General features: G+C 35.8%; 2 protein-coding genes and 1 long non-coding RNA gene across 3 annotated transcripts in view; 2 read left to right on the forward strand and 1 right to left on the reverse strand.

Moving 5' to 3' along the window:
* The window catches only part of LOC109083344, a 65,599-nt gene that overhangs the window by 21,720 nt on the left and 21,154 nt on the right, over positions 1-22,725 (reverse strand). The window lies entirely within an intron of this gene.
* On the forward strand, positions 1,471-7,739 carry peds1 (plasmanylethanolamine desaturase 1). Its single transcript, XM_042729873.1, has 6 exons — positions 1,471-1,714; positions 3,869-3,988; positions 4,247-4,338; positions 4,616-4,760; positions 4,857-5,069; positions 5,679-7,739. Exons 1-6 carry the CDS (start codon positions 1,579-1,581, stop codon positions 5,798-5,800), a joined length of 828 nt encoding a protein of 275 aa, XP_042585807.1. The 5' UTR covers positions 1,471-1,578; the 3' UTR covers positions 5,801-7,739.
* Positions 10,997-16,336, forward strand: LOC109083337 (solute carrier family 52, riboflavin transporter, member 3-A-like). The gene is made up of 4 exons (XM_042729871.1): positions 10,997-11,501; positions 12,693-13,858; positions 14,487-14,610; positions 15,784-16,336. Exons 2-4 carry the CDS (start codon positions 12,843-12,845, stop codon positions 15,994-15,996), a joined length of 1,353 nt encoding a protein of 450 aa, XP_042585805.1. The 5' UTR covers positions 10,997-11,501; positions 12,693-12,842; the 3' UTR covers positions 15,997-16,336.

The raw sequence follows: 22,725 nt of genomic DNA on the forward strand, positions 1-22,725 counted from the left end.
ATAAAGTCTTTTTGAGAGCTGTGTAGTAATTAAGCAACAAGGCACCTGAGGATGTGCAGTCAGTCATGCCTAAAGGCCGTTGTTAGCCATTCACAATATAGCACAACCTTGAGAGAGTTGCCTTTTTCTGGTAAATGGTTAGCACATAATAAAAAATACTAGGATTTAAATATATATATATTATTAGTAAAACTTTTTTTAAGCAAATTCATTAAATGTTTCTTACAGTTTCTTACAGTTACATAGGCCTATATATAGTCCCTGATATAACAGCAAAAATAAGTTTTTCTATAGGGGCTGAGCATGTCAAAGTTGTTACTATATTACTGAATGTAACATGTCTGGAATGCTGTATTGATCAATCAGTTGCTAAGACTGCCAGAAGGGTCCGTTTCATTGAAAGGTCTGTGTTTTCCATTGGCTTCTATACAGGCCTGTCATCCTGCAATATGATCCACACTTTATATTCACACATTAAAGTTAGCTAATCAGTTTTATTCACATTACTAATTAATATCACATCATATCATTGTCTAACCTTCAGTACCCTCAGCAGTAATTTCAATTTCAATTTGATTATTACAGTCATGTTCCTATGAACTTGATTATGCCTCTCGAGTCATGAGGTTAGTCTGTCATCTGGTGGGTATGTGAAGCATTGCACTGCATGAGCTGATTAACTTAATTTCATCATTGTCCTCTAGTTTCACTCTCTCTCAATATTTCCTTTTCTTATTCAGTTCCTGAACATCCCCTACCATACTGCAACGTTTTGCAAGAACTGACTCATTAAGCGGTCAGCACGTAGAGAAATTATATAAATTGTCCTGTCAAATATCTCGAATATTGTGTATTTATTATTATTTTATGTAGTTTATTTATTATTATTATATCATATTTTATTGTACACATTTCGTTACTTTTTATAGAGCGCCATCGACGCAAACCCTACATCAAAGGTTTGTATTGTGATTTTGGAATGTCCCCTGTCAGAAATCTTGACCGAGGCTTGACTTTATTCAACATTTATGACTAGTGTCATATGGACTGTTTGGACCAAAATAAAGGCGAATAAATTATGACAGATCTTTTTATTTTGAAGGAATATTTTCATTTTGAACGAACTAATTCTTTGTCTATTTTTTGTTACATAGACATTGTATTTCGCATTTTCTCCTTTGACTTGTGAAATGAAATTACACCGGTACTTGGTTTACAAACTAAAAATACTAAATTTAATTTGATTTTTAATAACATTAGGAAAATATATATTTAGACAAAGCACAGAAAAATACCACGATCCGTATACACCACAATTTTACATCAGAGTAATTAAAATTAATCACCATCAGTGTAGCCTGTTTTCTGATTGGTTGCATCCGGGTGGGGTCAGAACATTCTTGTTTTCTAATTGGTCGTCATGTTTGTTATGGAAAAGTGTTCTAATCGCTGATTGGATGAGTGATGCAAAAGGACGAACGCAATTGGTGGAGGGAAGAGACGCGGAACAGAGCGGACAGAGGCGTGGAGTTGAGGATGCGGAATTAACCCATCCGCTGCGCCCGAGTCGGACTGAATATGGCGAGTACCGAGAGCAAAAGCGGGTCTTCAGAAAACTTCCACACACCCGAGCCAAGCGGATCGGACCAGCCGGGCGCGAGATGGGGTCCACAGCATGCAGGTGCTAGAGAGCTCGCGGAGTTATACTCGCCAGGTGAGAATTTAAACCGGTTCTTTACGTTTCCCGTCGGCGCCGGTATCCGCCCGCCTCAGCCCACACCGAGGATTGAGCGGACTGCCAGCCACGAGTTTCCCGTGGACAGCCGCGGACAGCACGGTCACGGAGCCGTAGCATTCTCTTCGTAATCTAGAGTGTTTTGAAGGTGCACGTTTATATTCAGCGTGCATATTCAGTCTGGGGTCTCTGCGGGGTAAACACGACGCAGTTATTACTGTAGCATATAGGGATGGATTAATGAGTGATGAGTTTATGTGGCAACGAGTTCAAATGAGCGCAGCGCCCCGTTCGTGACGCCAGTTATCAGACGAGTCGAACATAATTGGCAAATTTGACCAAAATAGGTTATTAATCACGCATTGTGTGCTTATCTATCTCTTTATTATAGTCCCAAGGGAGTAATTCTGTGCCAGAAATAGTCGTGGTACTTGTAGCTGTCAGATGCTGACAGGAGTTTGCTTTAATTTCTAAATTACCACATAGATGCGTTCAGTACGTTCATTTCTTTTATAGTTCAAATAGTTGTACACATAAAACATAGGGTATTTTTGAGAAATAACATTAAAATAACTTCCAGACTAAAAGCTGTCCTTTTCTACAAGCAGCGGGGTCGTCCCTTCATGGGTGCCGCTACTATTTACATCACATGACTAACTGTGCTAAGCAACGGACTATTTTTTGCATGTAGCTCTTTTAGCAAGTATTTTATGTGATTTACCAAGCATAAACGTAACAGTTATAGGGGATACCATCCCTACAAGAAATGTAATGGTTACCAAACAGTTGACGGTAGCCATTGACTTCCATTGTATTTTTTCCCCCTTATTACTGAAGTCAATGGCTACCGTCAACTGTTTGGTCACTAACATTAACATCCAAGCCAATAGGTATAAGTCCAAAACTGGGACTATTGAATATTGAAAAACCTATTGAAAGTACCTATAAGGACGGTGTGGGGTTGACTCTTTGTTTTTATCTTTATATGAATGTGTTAAATATGAATAACAACAACAAAAAAATGCTATTTTATAGTATTAGCACAGCAGGTTCACACAAAACCAAAAGCCCACAATAGATGAATAGACTGTGCTCAGTAAACCTGAGTGTACCCCGGGAGGAGGAACTCCATCAGTACCAGCAGGGAACAGTGGACATTGTGTAGGGGACAAATGATGTATACGGACACAAGAACAGGAACGGAAGCAAAACAAAACGTCACAGTAAGCAGAGCAGTGTGAGGGTGTGGTAGCTGTGAAAGGTATGAGTTTGTTGGAGTTGGTGTGGGTGGTGTGCTGCAGTTCAATGTCAAATGGAGCAGGACTGATGTGGATTTCTGGGTAGCATTAGATTTAGTGTTTCTCTAAATTCACATCAGTTTGCTCTGATAGTCTTGTTCTGTTTACAGTCACTATGGTGATTCAGAGAGTGTTTTGACTCTAAGTATTGCTATATAAGATTAACTCTGAATGAATCAGTCACCTAGGAACAAACACGGCAGTATTTCTAGAATCTGTCAGCTGTGGTGTGGATCATGTTTTTTTTGGTCACTTAAAATATTTTCTGCAAAGTGATTCTGCACTGAATTCAGGACAAAGGTGAATTTCACCTCGGCATGTAATTGTAGCTGTGAAATGAAACAAAGTGACATTGAGATGATTGCTTTAATACAAACTCAAAGCATATCTATCTGTCTCATTCATCTATTCAAATATTAGATGCTTACGCTACAGTATCTATGATAATGAAGCTGTATTGGAATATTACCTGCTGGTATAGATACTTTCTTCATGTGGCTGTAATGCTGATTAGTATTTAGCCACTTGTTCTCTTGGAAAACCATGGGAGATTTAGTTTTCTATAGGAAATGGGGTTTATTTGGTTGATTTGCAGTAGCCTAATGGTTAAGGGTTTGAGGCTGCTAGCACACTTTAGAAAAGCTACCTCAAGGAGACACTCTGGAGATACATACTAACTAATAAAGAATATTTATAGAGTCCAACATTGCCATTTAAGTAAATATATGTACACCCACCAAAGCCTTTTTTTGTTCAAATTTGGTGCATTTCTGTTAGACCCTGTTGACTAAGTTTGCCATTTAAAAGGTCTTGACTCTCTATCTCTTCCTCACAGGAAAAAGATGTCAGGAATGGATCAGTGTGCTTCTTTGCTTTACCCTCATGGCCTTCAACTTCTGTTACCTGGTAACATACTTCCACCTAGGACACACCTGGTACATCCTCCTGGCCATAGGTTGGTACAACAAACAAACCCACATATACACGTCAGTGTTTAATAAAGTAGTGGTAGGGACAACAAAGAAGTTGCAAATTACAACTTGGAAAATCCCAGTATTAAAGAAAGAAGCTGCTAGAGTGATTCTCTGTGTGACTTGCAACTACCAAAATCTACTTTTTTATGAGAACTGAAAGACATTTTGGTTTATAATAGGATTTAGAGATTGATTTTATTCTCAGATTCTGTTGTTTGTGTGTGTTTGTGTGTGTGTAGTGGCAGGGATCCTGACAGCAGACTTTGCCTCTGGTTTGGTCCACTGGGGTGCTGACACATGGGGTTCAGTGGATCTGCCCATCGTTGGGAAGGTACAGGAGTGAAACAGTCTTTTTCATGTTATTAAGTGTTGCCAGAGTTATTTAAGTTAAAACAATGAATAAAATCCTTTGAGAGCAAATAGATAGACTCACTGGTTTATGTAGATTTTTTAGGACATTTAAGATTTGTGTTTGTAAGTTAAACATCTTTGAAATGTCTTCTAAACATCTTTAAAATAAAATATGACTCTCAGGTAGATATTCTCAACTACTGAATTGTACAAGCAGAGTTACTTCTCTTAAAAAATGAATTTTTTCTTCATCCCAGGCCTTCATTCGTCCGTTTCGAGAGCACCACATCGATCCAACAGCTATAACACGCCATGATTTCATTGAGACGAATGGCGATAACTGTATGTTGACTATCATCCCTCTGGCTAACATGGCTGCAAACTTTTTGATGCTCTCACCGGGTAAGACATCAGATATATTATCTGTCCATTGGAAAGACAAATGATGAACCACATTAATTTCATATCGTGCTGTTCTCTTTCTCAATCTGTCTTCAGCGGAGATCTATCGGGACTACCCCTGGTACTGTTACGTCTTTGCTTTAGCCATTTTTGTTACATTGACCAATCAGATTCACAAGTGGTCGCACACATATTTTGGGCTTCCACGCTGGGTGACGTTTCTTCAGGACTGTCATATCATTTTACCACGGAAACACCACAGAGTTCACCATGTTTCACCTCATGAAACCTACTTCTGCATTACCACAGGTACATGCCCACAAACAATGAGCACTTTTATGCTCATATCTTCCTCGCTTGATCACACTTTCTGCTGCAGTACATATAAGTGCTTTGTTTATGGTCTGTACTATGTACGATATTGTTTTGAAGTTTGGGGTCAGTAAGATTTTTTTAAAGAAGTCTCTTATGTTCACCAAGTCTGCATTTATTTGATCAAAAATACAGTAAAAACTTTAATATTGTAAAATGTAATCACAACTGTATTTTTACAGCTGTTTTCTTTTATAATATATTTTAAGGTGCAATTTATACCTTTGTGATGGCAAAGATAAACTTTAACATTCAAAAATCCAATCCCAAATTTCACAAAATCCTTCTTAAACATTAAAACATCAAAATCCAAAGTAACAGAACAAAAAATTAGAAAACTAATGATATTTCTGAATTAATAATTTGATATTTGTAAAAAAAATTACCTTGAAAAGAAACTTTGTACACTTTACATGTATTCAGTGTGTAAGAAAATTTGAAAAACATTTTAAACTAGTATTTTAAATTATACAATTCCAATTATATACAAATTAAAGTCAATCATACTGTTATATGTCATTGACCTAAATGTCTTTGTATGTGCAGGCTGGCTGAACTATCCTCTAGAAAAACTGGGATTCTGGAGAAACCTGGAAGATCTGATCCAGAGCCTGACAGGAGAGAAACCCAGATCAGATGACCTCAGATGGGCCCAGAAAACCAAGTAATCTTCCTCTGCCACCAACCCACCTCCCCTACCTCAGACCTGCTTATAGGAGAACCATTTTTTTCCCCGTCTATTTGTCCTTCCTCAGACAGAACAAGAGGAACGGCAAGATATCAAAGCCCAAATTAGAAATCCATCAATTTTTAGCAAAAGTTAAGTGAAAAGGGGGTTGACAGAGCGATTGAAAGCAATATCCCACCCCGCTCACTCTAAAGATCCAAACATCTAAATCCTTGTTGAAAACTTGAGACTTCTGTGAAATGTTTAAAACTCTTCAAAGTGCAAAAAACAAGCAAATTTAAAATGCCAATACTTGAACAATGTGGCCTCTTTTCTGGACACCTTCTCATCCTTCAACTGCTCAAAGCTTATCTGACTAGCTTGTTTCTGAGGGTCTGGCCTCTTGGGTTTGGCCTTTGGGACTGATATCTCTTGCTCACACCCTTCTCTTGTTTGGGGTTAAAGTGCAGTAAAGTCAAGGCATTTTGGCTCTTTGACCACAGAGGGCTGAAAACACGTGTCTTCATCTGCTGCTTGTGTCTGAACGGACAGAGCAGCATCATATGCAGTCTTACTTCAGTACGCCTTAAAAGACGAATCACAAGAAACTTGCTTTGCTTGGCCTCATCCTTACACTTCATTCATCTTTTCATTATTAATACTTTCATTTGAAGCACATTTGCAAATTCAGAGGTGCTGGAAGCAGTCAGCTGTTGACCAAGTATATATGAAGTATTTCCACATAGGTCAATATTTAGTGTTTCAGTGCGATTAAGCCATGAGATCTACAACTGCTTGACACTGAGATAACCCAACAGAACCTCAGAAAAGGCCTCATCCATTTTTATAAACATTTGTATTAACTTCATCGTAGGGTAGGTTGAGTGACACACTAACACTTTTACTCCATTGCTTGAGTTTTGGATTTGCATACATTGTTACTTAAGAGTTTAATGTTCAATTTAACACTAGCATGTTAAATCACACAGCTCGTAGTTCTTATTTAATAATAATATGAGATATTAAAGGCAGTTACAGCATGATGAAAATGACAGAATCATCAGAACATCTAGCTGTCTAGTTACTTACAGCTACTACTAACTGCTTATTTAATGAGCGTTACACACATTTTCTTTTATAAAGCTGCAATGACAATGGATTAGAAAAAAGATTTATTTACTTGACTTTATATTTAAACACAGCACTAGTCATATTTTTTCATTAATAGAAATATTAAGAAATCTTTCATTAATAAAAAAAAAAGATCTTTGCTTTAAGAAGTGTTGCCATTTAAGCAATGTAGTTTAGGCAGTGTTCATCGTGTGTGGTTACCATTGTAACAGTCGTCTTATAAGAGTGAGGAAATAGGAGAAGAATTAAATAATTAATATTTTATATAAAATGTGACATAATTGTGATCATTTTTGTTATTTTTTCACTTTTATTTTTCAGTTTAATTATTTTTCTAACAATAACTGTTACACCATATTTGCAAAGATGATTATTAGAGCTTCAAAAGTCAAAAACTGTAAAGGTCAACCTAATCAAGTTACAGCTTTTAAGTTTTATGCTTGTGTTGATATTCATGCCAAAACCTTGTTACTGTCAGCAGCAATGTGGCAGTTGTTGTGTTTCAGTAGGTCAGTATGGTGGTAGTACATGTTGTTTAGATGGGTCAGCTCGACAGAAGCCCAGAGAATGTGTTTTAGAGAGCGAATTCATTCGTCCCGAGTTGTAAAACTGTTACAAAGGAGTCAGCCAGAACTGTAAAAATCATAATGTTATGTGTTGTGTTACATCTAAATTTCCTCCTTTTCTGAATTCAGAAAGATTTGTTTAGTGGAATATTGTAGTATTTTTGACAGTCGACTAATATATTTCTATGCTTATACAAGATGCCAAACTTATTTTTGCTCAGCTAATAGATCTGTTGTGATGTCTTTGGTCGGTGTTTATTTGAAGGGGATTTTCATTGTACAATGACCTGGAGCTTAAACCAATTACTTTTAGTAAAATTTTACATTTGTCATTGGACTCCACTTAATTTTGTACTGTAAGTTTTTATTAATAAAAATTCTTCCAAAATCTACTTTGCAAAATCTATTTACTATCAAAACATATACAAAAACTCTATTTTTTTTTTTAATATATATATATATATACTGATGGTGAAGGACTCCACCAGCTGTAACATTTCTGAGCTTATTTCCTATTGATTTAAAATGGTGGAAGAGGTGAGGTGGAGCAGCCTGTGATCATGATGTGGTGACGTAGTGAAGACTGTGCTTTTGGCTGGTTAAGCTTGTTCTGCAGGGCTAATTATATAAACTCACAGAAATGTAGGATTTTGCTTAAGAAATGGTACTAATTTGGTGTGCAATGTATTGTGGTACCTGAGTGATTGTATTATCAAACATGCAAGATTAGAGTGTTAAAAACCATTCCTCTGTTGAGGCTCCTTGCTTTCCATGCACAGCACAGTGGTATGTGGCTGTGAGGAGATTTAACTAATCACATTGTACTTGCTCAAAAATATTGTATTTACTCTTAGATAACAAAGCAAAGCCAATCTCTTACTCACAGGGGTCATTTGATCAATGACCTTTGGCATTCACACTTGTTACTGAATGTTTGGTCTTACTGATTTATTGGAAGAAGCCTTTAAAAAAAACACTATGTTGGCTGATTTTGCAATTCACCTCAAAGTCTCACATTCAGTACATTTTTGTAGGACAGCTACTTATTGAAAACTGAAAATAACGCCTTATTGCCTTTTTGTTGTTTCCTGTTTTGAAAACTTTTAAGTCATTAAGTTCATATTTATAATGAAATTAATAAAGAACTGGAAAGATGTGTTGCCTGATTTGTGTTCTTAATTCTGTTCATGTCTCACAACAGAAGACTTTTATTCTTAAGACAGACACACACAAGACATCTCAACAAATATTAAAAACAGGTTCAAGGGATTTCAACAAATATTATAACTGGATTTCCATTCAAGGACAAATATGGACATTTCCATTCAACTTTGACTTGCCCATTAAAGTTAAATGTTTGCATCTAACAACCCACTCATATTTTGGGTAATAATCATCTTAAAGGGATACTCCACCCCAAAATGAAAATTTTGTCATTAATCACTTATCCCCATGTCATTTCAAACCCGTAAAAGCTTTGTTTCTCTTCGGAACACAATTTAAGATATTTTGGATGAAAACCTGGAGGCCTGTGTCTGTCCCATAGACTGCCAAGTAAAAAACAGTGTCAAGGTCCAGGAAAGTATGAAAAGCATCGTCAGAATACTCCATCTGCCATCAGACATGCAATCTGGGTAATATGAAGCGACGGGAAAAATTTTTGTAAGCGAAGAAAACAAAAATAATGACTTTATTCAACAATTCCTTTGTCAATAGTCTCCTCTGTGTCTCTCCATATCACTGTATGCTGCGTATGCTCTTCTGTATCATCCGTGCCACAAGGATGCGCTGTTTTCTTTCAAATCAAAGCTAAATACACGTAGAAACAGCGCATCCTTGTGGAGCAGATGATACAGAAGAGCATACGCAGCGTACAGTGATAAGTGTTCCTGTTGCTTCATATAACCTAGATTGCACGTCTGATGGCAGATGGAGTATTCTGACGATGACTTTCATACCTTTTATGGACCTTGACACTGTTATTTACTTGGCAGTCTATGGGACAGTCACAGGCCTCCTGGTTTTCATCCAAAATATCTTAAATTGTGTTCCGATAATGAATGAATCATTTATGGGTTTGGAACGAAATGGGGATGAGTGATTAATGCCAAAATTTTCATTTTGGTGTGGAGTATCCCTTTAAGTTGACTTATTAGAATGATGCCATTTATTTGCAAAACTGTGAACCCGTGACAAATTCCTTTTGTTTTTTTCCTTGTATCTTTCACCTTCATTCCAAAGTTCAGTCTCTCTCTCTCTCTCTCTCTCTCTCTCTCTCTCTCTCTCTCTCTCTCTCTCTCCGTCTCTCCTCCCTCCCTCCTCTCTCTCTCTCTCTCTCTCTCTCTCTCTCTCCTCTCTCACTCACTCTCGTACTCTCTCTCTCACAAACACAAAGAGAAATAGAGGTGGTTAACACCACAACACATAACAAAACAACATAAAATTTAAAAAACAAACCAAAAGAGAAATAGAGGTGGTTAACACCACAACAGATTACAACACTTCATGATATATAAAAATAATATAATGCAATATATTTCATAACTAAACAATCTATGCCTGTATGTGGGGCACTGGGAAGATTTTCACAGTATTGGAAAAATGAAGGAAATGATCTGAAAATCATAAAAAATTATATTAATTTATACACAATTTCCAAAGTTCATAAATGTTTTTGGTAACACTTTAGTATAGGGACCAATTCTCACTTTACCAATTCTCACTATATAGGGACCATTATAGTACTCATAAAGCATTTATTAACATGACAGTATTCTACATCCCTAATCTTATACCTAAAATGTCCTTATAACTATTAATAAGCAACAAATTAGGAGTTTATTTAGGCAAAAGTCAATATTAATGGTTTGTTAATAGTGAAAATTGAACCTTAAAACAAAGTGAGACCAAGTTTTTTAATGGTTTTATTAATATTTTTTGAAGAAGTTACTTATGCTCACTATTGCTGAATTTATTTGATCAAAACATTTAGTAAAGTCGGCGCTAATATCCTTGTGTTTAGTGCATCGACCCGAGTTAGATTCCCGCTCCCCTCTCTTCTCCCAGTAATTTCCTGTCATCTCTCTACTGTCTATCTGAATAAAAAGGCATAAAAGGCCAATAAAATAACTGTTAAAAAAAATACTGTGAAATATTTAAAATAACTGTATTCCTGTGATGGTGACTGGTGCTTGAGGTACATTTCTTATTGTTGAAAAGCCTTGTGCTGCTTAATATTTTTGTGGAACATGTTCTCATGGGTCCCATCTATACAGCTTGATGCTTTTATTTAATGTGGTAATAGTTATATTAAATCTTTCTTTTTTAGGTACAAGTTCAAAGCCTAACCAAAGCTATGAATCAGTAATAGGGGTTGTACATGATTAGGTCCTATTATGAGTGTACAAATATACATCAAATACTAACTTAATATTCAATAAATATATCTCAAATAATATATAAATGTCACATAAATAGGACTATAGCTCAAATATTATGTGAATGTGCCCTACATTTTTTCGTCTTGAAGACAGATATGATTGTTGAATAGGGTCAAAGTACATGCCACAAAAGAGAGAATAATCTGTTCACAATTAAATGATCATGATACATCTCAGAGGCACGGCAGGCCTACAAGTCAAATTTTGTACTATTCACTGAACACTGTGGATGCACACTTTACATCTTGATGTCAATGCTGTTGTACAACGAGTTTCACAGAAAAACTGGATCAGCTAAAATGGCTTTTTTGTGAAGCCTGTCACGTGACCAAAGAGTAATGCACCTCATTAGAGCGCGATGACTTTGAGAGAGGCAGACCCACCCACACTCATATGCTGAGGTTAAAAATCACATATCATTGTGGACATTTTTAGACGGAGTTGAGAACAACGGGACATCAGACCAGGGAATGACAGCTGTTTTTATGACTGTGCATATAGTACGCACTAATGTCTGTTGAGGAGGAAGAGCGTGTTCAGTCTGGCTCATTGCGTCAGCAGTAATGTGAGTATTGTATTTGTTTAATGCTCCTTCAGTGAGGTAGCACATAAATCAATCTTTTGTCCTGAGTTACTGGCATCAGATTTTTGCTAGAGCTGAAAAATGCTGATTGAATATTTTTACCATGTCGCTACTGTTATCATGTTACATTTATGCAAATCTGGTTGTCTTTGACATAACCCATTAGACAACTGATGTTGAAAAGACATCAAATTGACATCAAAACTGGTGTCAAAAAACAGCTCAAATATGCAAATCAAACTGATGTCAAAAACTTGACATGGAGTTTACATTTTATGTAAACTGAACATCAAACATATTGTCCTACATATACATTAAACCTATTTCAGTGTGGGATTATTTTACCCAATTACCAAATGCCGTTCCAAACGGAATTTAAACTCATGTTACAGCATCTTGATCAAATCTTGACTAATATTTGACATAAAATTTATATCAAAGTGCCTGCTGGGAAGACGGGGAAGAAGTTCAAGTTACAAATAAAAGCACAAATTAAAAATAAGACCCCATGGATCCACTGAACAGAACACCCCCCCCCCCCCCCCACACACACAAATACAAATGTAACAATTCATATTTGAACTTAAAATATTACAGAATTTAAAAAAAGTATATAATTATACATTACATTATTATTATATTATATTATATTATATTATATAATTTTTTTTTTACAATTAACAAGCCATATTAATCCGGCAATTCACATTTTACTGTTGTAATATCTGTTTATGATCTTTTTATTGCTATGTTGCACTTGTACTTTGTATTGCATGAAACTTGTTATATAATTAGTTTAATTTAATAAAATTCTATATATAAATTCTCTCTTTTTCTCTCTCTCTATATATAAAATTGACAGTAAATACTTGTATTGTTACAAAAAATCTATTCATAATAAATGCTCTTCATTTGAATCTTTTGTTCATCAAATAATCCTGAAAAAATTATAGATAATAATAATACACATTTCTTGATATTACACATATTTGAAGTATTTCTGGAGGATCATAATTACATTTTAAAATATATTAAAACAGAAAAGTTTTTTTTTTAAATGAATATGTTTGTGCTGTTTTTTATTAAAATAAATGCAGACCAATCTAGATTTATAATTGCTACTTAATAACTTGGTCTGGACCTTGAATATTTCTTTTCTGTTTCTCACTGAAGGTAATCAGATGTCTTCACAAAGGCAAGAAGAGAAGACATCCAAACATAGCCGAACTGAAATGCCATCACACCATTTACAATACTAAAGTTGACAGGAGTTGTCTGACATCAGATATTTTTTCAACTTCCCGTTTCAACCAGCTGTTCAGCATGCCTCTTTACATCCATGCCTTGGCATGTGCTTTCGGTCTGGGCTCCTGGGTGTCCATTAATGGCTTGTGGGTGGAGCTTCCTCTGATAGTCAATGTTCTGCCAGAGGGTTGGGATTTGCCCTCGTACCTCACAGTCATCATTCAGCTTGCCAACTTAGGCCCTCTGCTGGTGACCCTGGCACACAAATTCTGTCCTGGACGACTACGTGAACATCTGGTCATCTACGCGGTCCTGTCGATCGGTGTTGTAGCTTGCGTCCTACTTGCTGTGTTTTGGAAGAACACCACTGTGATCCTTGGGCAACCACGTAGCACAGCATTTTTCATTCTCACGTTTTTTCTCGCTCTAGTCGACTGCACCTCATCCGTCACCTTCCTGCCATTCATGATGCAACTGCCAGCCAAATACATCACCACATACTTCATTGGAGAAGGTCTGAGCGGACTGGTTCCAGGCCTGGTGGCACTAGCACAAGGGGTCGGGATGTCAAAATGCGTCAATGTGTCTCATGTGTCAGATAACCTCACAGAGCCTGGACCTCCGATCTTCATTGTGGAGACCCAGTACCTCCCTCCTAATTTCTCCACTGAGATCTTCTTCTCCTTCCTGGCCGTAATGACAGCAATAAGCCTGGGCTCCTTCATCACATTAAAACGCATGCCTCGTACATTTGAACTATCCACTGAAAACCTCGTCCCGGACTCAGATGCTGTTGCAACAGTCTGCAAGGGTTTGGAAGGCCCTGTGGACCCCAGTCCAAAGACAAAGAGTCCAGAGGAAGAGGAAAAGATGAGAAGTACAGTGCTGCTTTCTAAACCACTGCACTCCGGCTATCAGTTGGCGTTTATCTATTTTATGGTTTTTTGGGTGAACGGTGCGACAAACGGACTGCTGCCCTCAGTGCAAACATTCTCCTGTATGCCATATGGAAATATGGCCTATCACCTGTCAGCTGCTCTGTCGGCGGTAGCCAATCCAGTGGCCTGCATCATTGCCATGTTTTATCCTAAACGGTATCTCTGCTTTAATTACAATCTAATAATATTACATTTATCACCATTCTGCATTTAATTTGTGTTCTATTAAGCACATAAACTGTTTTAAAGATATATTTCAGGTTAAATACAACTTTGACATCTGAGGCCTGCTGTTAATTGCTATAAAAATTGAATCCCTCAGTGTATCAAAATACATGAAAAATATGGAATCCTAACAAAGGGCTAGATCACAGTATAAACATAACTACCTCTAGTGTACACACACACACACACACACACACACACACACACACACAAATACACACACACACACACACACACACATATAAAGATATATATATGGAATCCTAGCAAAGGAGAGTGCATAAGCATGAGTTTTTTTTTTTTTCAATAGTGACGTTTTAACCAAAATTTTACTTTTTTTTTTTTTCAATAGTGACGTTTTAACCAAAATTTTACCTTCATGTTTCTTCTGTTAATCCCTCTGTCTATCTTGCCAGTCTTCTATTTTAAGTGCATTTACATTTACATCTGAGGGAGTCTACATTATTTTCTGTATTTAACCCATAATATTCACTTTAAAGCACATTTCAAGGTTTAGAATTGCAGTTTGACTAACAGTGAGTATATAATTCTCTTCCAGTTCATTAGTATTTCTGGGCGTCCTGTGTCTGCTGGGCTCTGTTTTTGGAGGCTACAATATGTCCATGGCTGCCATGAGTCCCTGCCCATTACTCCAAGATACACCTCTAGGGGATGCTATAATAGTGAGTTATTTTTTAATGTAATCAGCCCATTTCTAAAGGTTTTGCATAAAATGAATCTACTATTGATTCTATTCAGAACAAAATCTTAAAAGATTAATGTAAATGGCTCATTAAAAGTTTTGTTCCTAAGGCAACAAATAAAACAAATGTAAAATAGTCGTAGCTAATACAGCATACATGAAGAAACAATTATATTAATCTCTCATAAATAACTTACATTCCAAATACGAATGAAGCCTAGAGAACATCACAAATGATTAATGCTGGATTTGGTATAACCCTGAAACACTAGAGAAATTCAGAACCAGTTGCCAAACAACTCCCTAGTTTCAAAGTCAAGTGTTTGCATCACTAGTAATGCTGAGCTAGGTAATTCTGGGCTGAGGTGAGATATACTAGTGCTTTCTCAACACCTATGCATAATTACCCTGATAACTGACCACTTCAAGGGCCAGTTGCATAAACTTAGCCACCATGTTAAGACTGGCTGCTTCCGAAAGCTCTAAAATGCTCCCTTCGGAGGTAACATTCCAAGGCAGGAAGGCTTCAAGGCACGTTCGAATCCAAATTCTGCTTTACTTCCTGTCAGTCAGCTGCTTAACACATGGTCTACACCAGATGCGACAGCTGTCACGCCGAGCCTCAACAGCTAAAGTCTGTCTACACTGGACGCGACCATTGAAAATCATTTGAAATTTGTGTCAATACGTCATAAATAGAACTCAGCAGCAGTTTTCTGTCGTGGATTTGTCATTTCGCGACACGCCGCATTCAGTGTATACAGCATCACTGACTATAATGAGATCTATAGTGTTTTACCACACGATGCCGATCGTGTCCGGTGTAGACACAGTGTATGTTTTCAAATTCAGCCAACTAGTTTGACCAACTAGCAGTTGCCAAGGGGTAATCAATCTTACTCTTTTAATACAAATAAGACCAATCTGCCTTTTCATAATGGAATTTAAAAAGTTATGACCAGTCTTAAAGAAAAAAAAATGAGATGACTAACTTTTAAGACCAGTCCAAACAGTTTATGCAACCTGCCCCAGATCTACTGTTACAGACATGGCAGTTCCTTTCTATTAGTTAACCTTAAAATATTTTTTATTTCAATCTGACAAGCACTGATGTCCCAACTGCCTCTTTTTTTGTGTTTTGAACTTATTTCAGGTTTTGTCATGGGTGTTCTTCACTGGTCTGCTGTCCTATGTGAAGGTGATGGTGGGTGTGATTCTGAGGGACCGGAGTCACAGCGCCCTTGTTTGGTGTGGAGCAGCAGTTCAAGCAGGCTCTTTGTTGGGCTCCGTCATTATGTTTCCCCTGGTTAACATCTATCATTTTTTCCAATCAGGAGACGCTTGCAACACCATATGCCCATTATAATAAGGGTTTAATAAGACTAACAGGGGAATAAGCTACTGCTTACTGGGCTAATGATTGTATCATATTGTTTAATGAATATTTGGCACTTATTTGAAACTCCTTAGAACTGTTTTGATGCTCTTCTATTTTCTTTTCACATTAACTTAACAGTTGTACATTTTTTTTTTAATTATTGTGGATTATTATTTATTGTTCATGATATCTGGAAATATCTATACGTGTTTCTGGATCACTTCTGGATTACCAATCTTATATTATAGCAACATTTTATGATTACTTGTGCTGTCAAACAATTAATCGCGATCAATCGCATCCAAAATAAAAGTTTTTGTTTACATAATATATGTATGTGTACTGTGTATATTTATTATGTATATATAAACACACACACACACACAGTATATATTTTGAATATATTTAAATGTATATACATTTATAAATTTATATGATTATATTTTATATTATAGAAAAATATATTTAATATATAAACAACTTTTTTCTTAAATATATGCATGCATATATATATATAAAAAAGGGAACAAAATGAATAAAATATATATATATATATATATATATATATATATATAAAAATATACACAGTACAGTATGTAAACAAAAACTTTTATTTTGGATGATAATCATGTGACAGTACTAATTATATCAATAAATTATTTAATATTGTAAATGCTTACTACTAAATTAATGTTTTCCGTTGAATGAATGTTCTCTAATGAGTAAAGCACTATTCAGATTCTGTGGTGTGTTATCAGTTACCACAGATTATAATTTTGGCTCATCTCTCAATCAGCGCTCACAATAGAAGTCTAAAGACCTCATGTGGGTGTATTGTTCTCTGTGTAAACAGTCCCTTTCTATTTCTATTATGGGAAGGCTTCATGGTTTAATGGCTTTGCATGGTCACAGCAGGAGTTTTTGATAAAACAATTAAGCATTTTTATCTCATTTAACTTCTTTCTATACTTTCAAAACCTTTTTTAACATTTATTATAATACAGTTTCTTGTCCCATAGACTACTACTGTAAGTGTACTGCTGTACACATGATATTTGTTTGTTTTTATAAAGTGAGAGTCAACAGAACGTCAACCATCATGACATCTATGTCATCACTAGATGGCGCTCATTTGCTGTAATACTCTTTTGCAGACAGCCTGTGGTTTAGAGTGAACTACTGCAGGAGGGTGTTACTGACAGCAGCTGTCAATAAATCAAGCCAAACGTTTGTGATGTAACATCTGACATCAAACCTCTGCAGCTTAAAAAAAAATCACACTAAAACATTGTATCAGAGATTCATTGACTTTTGACAAAAGCATGTGTTCTATGACACCCAAAACATCATTCATCTGAGAACCACATGACTGCTTTAGTATCTTGTTCAAAATGAGCAAACCCCAGTGAAGTTTACTTTTTAAAATAATTATTATTATTATTTTATTTTTTTTATGAATTTATTTATGAAGCTCAATGTTCATTTGACTATGGAATAACAATTGAACCCAGGACTGGGGCATGGTTAAAATAGACACAAATGAATCACTTTGACAGCGGCTTTTATTTCTAAAATAAAGCCATGCGTTTACTTCTAAATAAATTAAATATAGAATCAGTTGCAGAATTAAATGTGAAGCAGTTGTAATAGGACACATCTGTTTGTTAGGTGCTATTTCATATTTTTGGCCACCAGATGGCTACAAGATACATAGTGTTGGAAAGCTTTGACTAATAAATCTTTTTACTACAGGTTTTTTTTTTTTTTAGGAAGAGAGAAGCCTCAGGTCTTAGCAAACAGTTTTTTTATTCGTTACTACCAAATACTTGCCATTTAGTGGAAACTTTTATTGAGTTTCATCCCGAGCAACTTGCAGACATGTAATAACCTTGGATTCAATGTCTTGCTCAAGGGTACAAATTGTGATGGTGATCTGAATAAATCCCCAGCTCTCGAGTTGCACATTTTGGAATCAGTCTGGCATCTCTAAAGCTAGCAGTCTAGAATTTGAATCCTAAGACGTCCACCACCCACATCCTTTTCTGAGTCAACCCACTGCTATCAATAAGGAGAAATACACAAAGCACTAATGACAGCCTCTAACCCATCTTGCCTCTTACATGTTCACTGCAAAAAGCAAAAAATAAAAATCATTTTTGTCTTGTTTTTCCAGTATGAATATCTAAACATTCTTTAATCAAGATTCATTTACCAAATGAGAAGCAAAATGACTTAAGATATTAAGTTTTATGTTCTGAAAAATATATAAAAATGAAGTGATAAAAATACCTGCCAATGTGGTAATAAGAAAAACTTAATTTTAAGGGAAAACAAGATTATTTTTCTTACCTTTGGCAGAGATTTCTTCTTAATTTTGGCTTGATTCATTTTTCAGAAACAAAAAGACTATATCTTTTGTCATTTTGCTTATTTGTACTGCAAAACAAGTAGGATTTTTTTTTTCTTGCAGTATTTGACTATTTTGACTAATTTAGTCAAGCTTTCAAATGCCAAAATGGGTGCTGTATCATTTGTGCCAGTGACAATATTTGATTCAACATCCTCTCAGAGACAAAATCCAAAATCCAACAATGCAAATCAGCCCAAAATTACACATGCACCCTGAGAAATCAACCAAAACCTGACCTTTGGCTAGGTTATACAGTCAGATCTCCGGCTATGCCAGAGTCCTGACAGGTGATCAGACTGCCAGAAATGGTTAACTAATGAAGAGAAACAAAAAAATGAGCAGTATTACAACACTCCTCCTGAGGGATTCAAGAGACAAAGAGAAAGACATGGAGAGTAAAGGAGAGAGAGGTGTCAGCTGCTGACCCTGATTCTTGGGCACTCAGGAATGCTTGACTGATCCTAACAGGGCGTAAAAAGCCTAAATTACCCCCTACCCAAAGCCTAAGGGTCAGAGGTCAGGAGATCATGCAAGATGCCTCCTTCTCACTGTAATCAGCATCCTGATTTCCACAAAGAAACATCTGAGGATCATATGGGTCTGTCTGTGAGACAGTTCAAATACTGACAATACACAGTATAATAATATGTATCTATACAGTATATGTATATATATATATATATATATAGAGAGAGAGAGAGAGAGAGAGAGAGAGAGAGAGAGAGAGAGAGAGAGAGAGAAGTAAAGTAAAGAATTTCTAATTTATATTTAAAAAAAATCTGGATTGTTTTTCATCTGGGATCCGTGCGTATAGAGGAAAACCACTGATTCACACTGTTCAAACACTCACTGTGAGTCACTATACGAGCTGAAGATGCTCATAAACCACTTTCTGTGCTGGTTTATCCACTTAAGGGCCCAATTGTTCAGCTGTGAAAAATGGGGTAGAAATAGCCGAGTACCAGGATAATTAGCTCAATTTCTTGGATCTATGTCTTTCTGTCTCTCTCTCTCTGTCCCTTTGTGCTACTATGGTATTGACATGCAAAGTGTTTGCTGTTGAGAGTATGATTCTCTGGCTGAGTGTCAGATGGTCTTTCACTCTCCCAGCTGGTCCAAGAGCGCATAGCCACCTGGTTTCCTTCTTTTCGGTCACGTGAGAGCTGCAGAGGGTTCAGGGCTCTTTAAAAATCACTGCTGCGAGTTCCATCTGCTCTGGACCAAACTTCAGAACAGTGACATGCTGATGTTCTCCAGAATGAGAGTACATGGGATGCAAAGGTGGGAAGACAATGAGAAAGCTTTCTATGCCACTCTTTTGAAGATCCATAAGCTCAAACTGACCTTGATGGGTTTTGGTATTGTTGAATTAGTAGTAATTCAGTGTAAAGTGGGAATAAATAGTGATAGTTTGCTATTTAGTTTAATGTTTTGCTTCAGGATTTAGATTTTACATTATATACCAAGTGGTGATCCAACTCAGTGCCAAAATGTATTGCACAAAATGTAATACACAATAAAAAATGTATTGTACAAAAATGATAGTTATTATATATATATATATATATATAATATATATATTATTACTGTTTAAAAAATCTGTTCAAAAGTTGGGGTTTCAAAAGTAGGTTTTAAGTTTTTGAAAGAAGTTTTTGTTTTCACAGAGGCAGCATTTATTGATAAAAAAATACTTAAAACAGTAATACTGTGATATATTACTGTTTAAAAAAAAATAATAAAAATTACATTTTTATATGTTTTAAAATGTAATTTATTCCTATGATGACAAAGCTGAATTTTCAGCAGCGATTACTTTAGTCTTCAGTGTCATATGATCCTTTAGAAATCATTCTAATATGTGATTTGGTTCTTAAGAAACATTTCTTATTTTTATCAGTGTTAATAGTGTTGCTTAATATTCATAGATACATTCTGTTCTTTGATGAATAGAAAGTTCAAAAGAACAGCATTTATTTGAAACAGAAATCTTTTGTAACACTGTCATGTCTTTATTGTCACTTTTGATCAGTTTAGTGCATCAATGCTGAATAACAATGAAATGATTTATTAAAAAAATTCTTAGTGACAACAAACTTTTGAATAGTAGTGTATTTACCAAAAAAACAGAAGTGTGATTTACCAGCCTAGCACATGGATTAAACACAAATATCATTTGAATATAATATTATATACTAATATTGGTTATATTAAAGTGACCCTATTATGGATTTTTGAAAATTACGTTTCATGCAGTGTGTAACACATCTCTAAGTGAATGAAAATATCCTGCAAAGTTTTAAATCTGAAAGTGCACCATGTATAAAGTTATTGTCTCTCAAAAGAAAGAGTTGACTGAATCATTTAAACGAGTCGTTTTTAAAACGAATCCCAAGCCTTTCATGTTGAGGTCAACATGAAACATTAGCATATTAGTAACACTGTACACAAAGCAGCACTGCGCTCATGCTGCTTTATCAGGCATTACAGGCATGATGAAATGAAAATGAGACCAATCAGACCAATCACAGCAGATTAGCATCAAGCAAAGGGGTTTGGAAAAATGAATCGTTGAGCGTATCGTTTGGGAGTCGTTGAGCAAGTAAGGTAAAAATAAATGCATATATTAAGACAATGAAAGTGTTTTTGACCTTGTCAACCTGTTATTGGGGATGCCCAAAACCAAAATATGAATCTTTCATTACCTATAATAGGGGCACTTTAATATAACTAAACTGTAGTATACCAAGTGAGAGATGAATTTGCACCAAACTAATGCAGAGTTTGATTGATTATAATTTCAGACCTGCAATGTTTGGGACCCATTAGTTGAGAAACAGTAAGTTAGAGTGTCATTTTCTGTTCCTGTCAGAGGAGAAGTAATCGTAATGATGCAAAACAATACTTTCCCTGCCATCCAATAATTTAAGACATGTTACACAATCCATCATTATGAAACACTGGCATATTGTGGCATAATGCCTTTTTAGTGCTTCTGTATCTTCCTCTGCATCTGAATCAGCTGTTTGGTCTTCTGTGCGCAGCTGTTTAAGCGTCACCATGTGTGGACATTACGTTTTAATAAACTGCGCTCTATGTCATTCACACTGTCTGGCAGATGTAAATGTTTCCTCCCCTTTATTGTACCAGATAGGTTCAGCGAGGGTCAACTAAGGCCCCTGGGAACCTTTAGTTGCTGAGTGTGTGTGTTGGGACATATGGGGACTGTTTAGGATGTGAAACACAGTGAGGAAGTGAGAGGCTGTTAGTCTGTTGTAGTGACTTCATTATTGCTCACTTATGGTTAAAAGTATCTGAGGTCTGTTGCGGTCAGTAAATTTTTGAGGTCAGTAAATCTTTGTTTGATGTGCATTGTTTGAGGATACCCTCAACAGACTTTTCTGAAGTTCTTAAAGATCATTCATTGTAGAAAATGGAGATTTAAAAAGATGGAAGGGATAAAAAGTGCTTGCAGTTCTGTCAGTTCACCTGATATATTCTTCATCAGTAGCTTTATTTATCACTAAGGAGGATTAGAACTAAGAAATTCCCCTCCAGGCTGCCTGAATACTAATTAAAACTGTATTATTGGGTGCGGATGACCTTGACAACAGGCACATCTGGAGAATAGTGTGTGAACTGTATTTGCATGAACGTGGCACATTAATGCAACAGAACTTCAGTCACTTTAGCTGCATTTAGCCATCATCTCATGGAAATGTGTTATGAGGGCATTCTAGAGCTAATACAACATTTCTCAACAATACAGTATATATCTGGGTAATACAAAAATCTTACTAATTTCTCACTCATTTAACTATATTCAATCTTGATGTTTATGTGCTTTAATTTAGGGAAGCATTTCTATAACAGTTTGCACAGGCATTCACTTACATTCACAGACATTCAATATAAAACAACATAGCTTTTGAAAGTTAATTTTATATTTTTATATTCCGATAATATCTAATCAAATTATGTAGTTTTGAGGTGAAACAAACCAACTAATATGACAAAACATTTCAGAACTTCTAAGTTGCTTGCAGTTCTCTTTGTGCTGTTGTCCTACAAAAATGTCTGGATTTCAGTAATATTTGTTAAAAAATTAATTAATGATTTTATTCACCAAAGATGTATTCAATTGATCAAAAGTATAGTAAAGACATTTATAATGTTATAAAACATTTATATTTAAAATAAATGCTGTTCATTTGAACTTTATATTCATCAAAATATACTGGAAAACAGTAAAAGTATTAGTTTCCACAAAAACATTAACTGCTTTCAACATTGATAATAAATGTTACTAA

The sequence above is a fragment of the Cyprinus carpio genome, chromosome B8 (genome assembly GCF_018340385.1).
Source record: "Cyprinus carpio isolate SPL01 chromosome B8, ASM1834038v1, whole genome shotgun sequence".
Lineage (NCBI taxonomy): Eukaryota > Metazoa > Chordata > Actinopteri > Cypriniformes > Cyprinidae > Cyprinus > Cyprinus carpio.